General features: G+C 37.0%; 1 protein-coding gene across 1 annotated transcript in view; it reads left to right on the top strand.

Moving 5' to 3' along the window:
- Window positions 1-646: 646 nt before the first annotated feature.
- The window catches only part of LOC103085058 (protein piccolo-like), a gene marked incomplete at its 3' end in the record, with an annotated part of 27,711 nt that continues 21,368 nt past the window's right edge, over window positions 647-6,989 (top strand). The window contains exons 1-2 of the mRNA XM_007455383.1: window positions 647-897; window positions 6,584-6,988. Coding sequence (XP_007455445.1) covers window positions 647-897; window positions 6,584-6,988 — 656 coding nt within the window. The remainder of the gene's footprint in view (window positions 898-6,583; window position 6,989) is intronic.

Raw genomic sequence — 6,989 nt, 5'->3', positions numbered from 1 at the left:
TTCCCCTAAAAAAAAAAAAAAAAAAAAAAAAGGAAAAGAAAAAAAACTACAAATCCCATGAGTCAAAGATGGAATGGAAACAGACACCTCCCCTCAAACCCCCTTCCCGGTCCCCTGAATGTAGTCCGCTAAAACTAGGGTTCAGGCATCCTGAAATATGCCTGAAAGAAACGTCGGCTGTTTCGTTCTGCTTTTTAGCTGTGCTCTCGCTGGGCTCCTTTAAGTCGGTGCTGAGAGTGAGGAAGGATACAGAGCGACGCAGAGTGGGATGGTTGCGGACGCAGGCATCACCTGTTCCAAGAGGGGCATGCGCACTGCGAGGGCGCCGGCGAGGAGGCGGGGCACTGTGGGAGGGGCAGACGGCGCCCGGCTGGCACCGCTCAGATCTGCTTTTCCCCGGCTTGGGGCTCTGAGGCGGCGTCGGGAGTTGTCTTCCTCAAAGGTTGCCTGGCGTTGTCCAACATGGAGGAATCACTGGCCTCGGTCATCACCTGCAAGAGGGACTAATCTCCGCCTGGTGTTCAGGGACTTCGCCGCCTGCACGCCCGGCGGCAGCCCCCTTCTCCGGTTGCTCCTGCGGCCACGGGCTTCCCGGCGGGGAGGCAGCACAAGGAGGGAGCGCGGTGGCCCAGAGTTTCCCCAAGCCATGGGCAACGAGGCGAGCTTGGAAGGGGAAGGGCTCCCCGAAGGTCTGGCGGCGGCAGCAGCGGCTGCCGGAGGAGGGGCTGGCGGGGCGGGGAGCCCCTTGCACACCGTGACTCTGGCCGGCATGGAGGCGGACCTGAGCCAGCTGAGCGAAGAGGAGAGGAGACAGATCGCTGCTGTCATGTCAAGGGCGCAGGGGCTGCCCAAGGGAAGCATTCCTCCGGCCTCTGCGGAGCCGCCTTCCATGCACAGGCACGCACAGCATGATGTATATGTCCGGGCATATATGTACAGCTTCCCGTGCACATATGTGCCAGCCCGTATGTGCCAGCACGGCAGTACATATATGTCGCCTCCGTTCATTTTATTCTCCCTAATGGGGTGGTGGTAAAGAGAACATAAGCTTTCTGTTGGGCAGGATAAAAATGATGCCTTATAGAGTTTCTGATGGGATAGTCGAGGGTTGTATTCTTGGAACTGTGATTTTAGGTTGTGATTTCTGGCCTTTTGGAACCTTTTCTCTCTAGGGTGGCGTGGAGAGACGCCCTCCAGTGTTTTACTAATCTGGAAGTCTTCCATTAATACAAAACGGACGTGTTAGGAAATGGAGAGAGCTGGGTGTTTACCTGTTTCTGTTTAAACCTCCTCAGTCATTTCGGGGTCTTTTTCTCTGTGAATGATGTATAAATATTTCTGTAACAATACCTTTAATTCCCCTGGAGGTGATTTGTCTTTCCTTCCCATCCTACCCCCCCCACCCCCAGAAGAGAACAGGAGCTGTTTAGGTAGAAGGTATAGAATAAATACACCTTTTATATTCAATGAGAAGCCCTAAATAAAATATGTGTGGCATTAAACAGATGGTTTGGTCACAGCAGTGCAGGTGCTGTACGTGTATTTATGAATTAGCATATGCTGTTTTTTAAACCACCGCTCTTTTATATGGAAAAGCGTCTTACAGTTTACGGAAGAACATGTGAATTTGTGTTACCTTCAAATTAGTTTGCAGTACATACTTTTAAAGACAAATAGCAACTTGGACAGGCAATTAAGAGCTAATCTATAATAGTAACATATTCATTTTCCCCTCTAGCTCTCTGTATTCCTCCATCCCAATAAATTAGTTGTTTTCTAATTAGAGTACTAAGAGGGTATAATCACTGTGCCTGCCCTGCCTTTATTGTTGTAAACAAACCCTTGAACTTTGCACCCTCTTAGCATGTTCAGAGACAGGACATTCCTCTGTCCGTGGTCCTGAAACCACTCCTACTTTATGATAACCTAACAGTTTTCATTAGAGATACTGGAAATATGAAAGATATGGATATTGGTGTAGGCTCTTATTCTGTACTTCATAAAATAAAAACACTTAGGAGCTATAATATAAGTATATACATATAATTGTGTCAGGTAGCTAATACAGTAGAAATGTAAAATGTTTTGTGGATAGTGGCAGTATTTTTCACATAAAATCTTAAGTGCGTAAACTGTATCAGGTAAAAACCCTATTTTCTTGAAGGGGAACCAACACTACTAGTAAAGACTAGCTTTTTTATATTGAATATATTTTTCTGTGTTTTTAAACTAGTAATATATTGGGCTATTTCTTTGGTGTAAAGCCTTTCTTGTCTGTTCCCTTAAGAGTACAGTTTATGGTATGTACTGTTTTCTCTACTGTTTAAAACCTGACTTAGAAAAAATTTTGAATGTTCATATACTAGATTTTTCTAGGGTAATAATGAGGTACAATACTTTTATTAACCTTTTAGAAAAGGTTAATTCTTCTCCAATTTTTCCTAAGAGGCACAAGCAACAGGTTTAGCATGCTGGTTACAAATACCAAGAAGAGTGTGAGCTTTGATTTCTACATTTCTTCCTTGTATTCAGAGGGTGGCTAAAAAATATTATTTCAGCCTATGAAAGTGTGGTGTTTTGTTCAGTATTTGTATCAGTTAGCAAACTTTTAAAGCTCTCTGTTGATGTTTTCGTTACGGTAGAATTCTTATCAATAGGTAGTCTGCGGCCTAAACAGTTACTGATGAAAGCTTCATTGAAATATATAAACGTGTCTGATTTTGGCAACCTGCTTATATTTTACTGAGAGATATCTATAAATGCCTTGAAGTTTAAAAAGTTATTAGCCCCATATGTGATAACCAAATAAACACATTAAGTATATATAAGAAAGTATATCCAATTCATTTCAAGTTTTAGGAGATTATGTGGTGCGAATTAGACAGGGTGGGCTTTGATTGTTATTTATTTATTTAAAGAAATAAGGGTTGAGAGCCCAGACACCTTATTAATTTTAACTGACTCTCAGCCGTATGTGCCTGTTTCCTTGCTTCTCAATAAGGCAATAATACTTATCTTACCCATCTTGTAGAGCCATAGTAAGGATTAATTAAAATTTGACAGGAACATTTTTGCTTGGGTTTTAATTTGAAGGAACCCTATACATATAAAGAGTAGTGATATCAATATCAGCAGTGAATGGCACTGGCAGTGATGGCTGCAGACAAGTTGTATATTGAATTATTCACTGTTAGGAGTTATTTTGATGTATCTATACTCTTTTACATATGGAGAAGTCAGTGCAATGTACTGGAAATCCTGCCTCCCCTTCCTGCCCACCAGGAGTTAGGATACCAGATTTCTGTGACTAACTAGTTTTATAACCTTGAATTAATTTCTTAGCCTGTTTAAGTCTTGGTATCCTCTGCAATATACAAATGAACGGGCATTCCTAAAGATGCTTATATTTCTATTATAAAATTTTATGACAACGCTGTCAAGTGTCATTGCTTGTTGTGTTACATTTTAAAATATTTTAGTATTCTAACTGCTTTTATATTCTTAGTCTTGAATGCATGTTTATCTCATTTGCTGCTGAAACATTTTTTTTCTGTTAACCTGTGAGAGAAAAATTCTAATCTGAGGATGACAATAGTAAAATGAAAAGGGAAGTTGTATAAGACTTGAGTAGTTAGAAGCTAGAAGTTAGAGCGTACAAATGAAATGCTTCTGGATTTTCGATCCATCGTCGATCCTGGGAAATGCAATTTTATTACGTCTTCTACTCATTCTATTTACACCTACAGATGTGTCATATGAGAAGAGCTTTACTGAAAAACACTTCTGATTAGTAGAATATTTAGTAACAATTCTGACTGAATCAGTTATTTTCTTTAGCATTCCTTTAGGCCTCCGCTGCTGGGTGGACACCTCCACAATTGTTTTTCTTCCTAGAGCAGCAAGCCAAAATGAATATGGAATGTTTCTATTTATATCTCACAAGACCTGTAGAAGAATTTAAAGTGAAAAGAATTCACGAGATGTTAATCTAGAGGGAAACAAAAACCTGATATGTTCATTCATTTGTTCACTCACTGTTATTCATTCATTCATTGATTCATCAAACATTAATACTCATCTGCTAGTTACCAGGTTTGATTCTAGTGACGAAAAGATGAGTGAAACATCTCTCTTCCTAGGAATTCATAGTCTAGTACAGAAGACACAGATTGCATTTTGGTCATTCTTCTTTTAATGATTGTCTTTCTATTTTTCACTCCCAGATCTCCATGTTTGACGTTTATTTACATAATTATAGCAACTAAAACTAAGTTTAAATTGTAGTCTTTATAGCTGTGTGGGTATTTTCTCACAGGGGGATTCTATAATATAATAGAACTTAATATTCACAGAAAGTACATGCAGTTACAATTTCTAATGCAAGTAGCTTCCTTTAACTTTTGGTATTTATTGTTATCACACATATTTGGTATTCACAAAATTTATTTGTTTTGTACGTATGTTAGATTAAGTGAAATATCACAAAAGCAGTGATTAATAGTATTTTCAAGAGAGCACAGTTAAGAATAGATTCTTTTGGTATTCGTTTAAATATAAATTTCTTTAATAAAATGCCTAAACACTAGTCCCTAAGCATCTGCTCCTCAGGGAATGGTAAACTTTATTAATTGAATATGGAACATTTCTAGAATAATGTGATTATCTAAACAGTGAAACTTTTTGAAAATAATCTATTTGGGGTTGTTTACTATGGTTCTTTTGCCTTCATACGGAAGGGAGCACATAATGAGGCCTATAAGGAAACATTCAAAATTATTTTCCCCAATGGAAATATGTAGCAGTGTGTTTTATAAGATATCTTAGAACTGTTGGAATCAATTAGGATAATAATTTTAGTTCCTTATTTAAGTGCAGGCTTCAGAGACATGGTAGTATCTAAAGTTTTTTGTAATCTTTTTTCCTGGAGGAAATTGCCAGAACTAAGAATTCTATTTATTCATCTTTTATTAGGAAATCATTTTGTGGCATATATTGCCATTTATAGATTATTTTCTTTCTGACCCTTTGCTATTTAGAAGTAATACTTCTGTGTTTCTTCCTACTATGCCTTACATCTTGATTTATACTCAAATTTCTGTATCATTAGGGGAAGTTTAAAAACTTAATTCATAATAAGTACCAGATGACCTGAAATGAAAAAGTTATAGTCTGGTCCATTAGCAGGTAAATTTTATTAAAACAAATTAAAACCTATAGTATTTTTTTGTGATCATCTCATATTTTAAGTGCTACTGAATCACTCTGTTTATCTCTTTTTCTTTTAATTAAAAAGAAATCTTTTCCAAAATTAATGTTACATATATCAAACAAAGTACTTATAATTTGATTTACCCCATAATTCTAGTGCAGCATGTTCTTATTAGTTGCAATTTTATCAGTAAAAAATAGCTTGTTTAAAATTTAACGTACTTGGTAAAAGTGTATATGAGAAACAAGTATTTTAATTATTGAGCCAGTCATTTAAAATTGATGTTTCCAAAACTATTTTAAAAACATCCATCTTGTGTATTTGTCTATGAGTTAAAAGAAATCTTGCAAATTAATTGTTGCATTTTTAAGTCATTGTCAATACTGTCTAATTAACAATGGTAATAGTAAGTGTTGTAGAAAACATTAAGTAAAGAGGTCATTATGTTTTTTCTTCCTTTGAGGAAGGTAACAGTGCTTTTCAAAAGTGGGGTTGCAACCAGATTGTTGCTATTTGTACATCAGGCTATGTCTCAAGATGCTTTAAGCATCATATTGTTACATAGAGAGATCTCAGATTAAGAATGCTGTTGGAAAAATAATTGAATGATATAACACTGTTCTTCCACAAGAAAGAATTGTTTCTCAGAATTTTCTAATTAAAGTTGGAATTCTTACTCTATGAAGTTTAATAAGGACAATATTTGATAGATGTTACCTTTTTTGACAGATATTCTGTCAAAACTTGAATAGATGATCAGCTTTTTCAGAGTCCCTGAAAAACCTCCTTTACCAGGTCCTGTGATGTCATGTTGTGTGTCTTATGTAGCTAATGTAAATTCTAATATTAAGTAAAAAACAAAACAAAAAAAGTTGCAGCAATCTCATTTAAAAATGAATATTTTCACTTCTTAGTGTGCTGGTATTTGGGAGGCTAACATTCCTTGACTGTAACTTTTGGTTAAAACGGATACATCCTGTGAGCATAAAAGTACTGGAACATGGCTTTGCATTGATCTGTTGAGTTAATATGTTTAAATAGGTTTGAAGTATGGCTAGATTCTACTAAGTAAATGTAAATTATTTTTATTATAAATACTTTCTAACTAGATATCTTAATAGTTCATTACTTATAGTAACAAGTATGGCGTTTTTTCCCCTTCCTCTTCACTTCCGTGTTGAAAATCTGTATCCATGTAAAGAAAGTAACAGACATTAAAAATTTTATGATTACTTATAGGATGCTGCAAAAATGGATTTTAGTTATATTTATACATCATAATTTTGAAGATGCAAGAAAGTAATGGGTTTTAAATATTATTTTGAGTTGTGATAGTTTCCATTATTTTCACTTCTTTTTGTTTCATTCTTCTAGGAAACAAGAGTTGGATAGTAGTCAATCTCCAAAGCAACCAGGAAAACCGCCGGACTCTGGGCGTCCAGTTCAGCCTGGTCTCAGTAAAAGTAGAACTACAGATGCTCTGAGGTCAGAGCAGAAATTGCCTGGAAGGAGTCCTTCCACTATTAGCTTGAAAGAATCGAAATCCAGAACGGATTTTAAGGAAGAGCACAAGTCTAGTATGATGCCTGGCTTCCTCTCAGAGGTTAATCCTTTAAGTGCTGTCTCCTCTGTTGTAAATAAATTCAGTCCTTTTGATTTGATATCAGACCCTGATGCCTCCCAGGAAGAAGCCTCCAAGAAACAAAAAATATCTCAGAAGGAACAAGGAAAACCTGAAGGAATCTCAAAGCCTCCATCACAAGAGTCACCCAAGCCAGTT

This window comes from Lipotes vexillifer, unplaced genomic scaffold, assembly GCF_000442215.2.
Source record: "Lipotes vexillifer unplaced genomic scaffold, Lipotes_vexillifer_v1.1 scaffold898, whole genome shotgun sequence".
NCBI lineage: Eukaryota > Metazoa > Chordata > Mammalia > Artiodactyla > Lipotidae > Lipotes > Lipotes vexillifer.
This window is presented reverse-complemented; position numbering and strand designations above follow the sequence as displayed.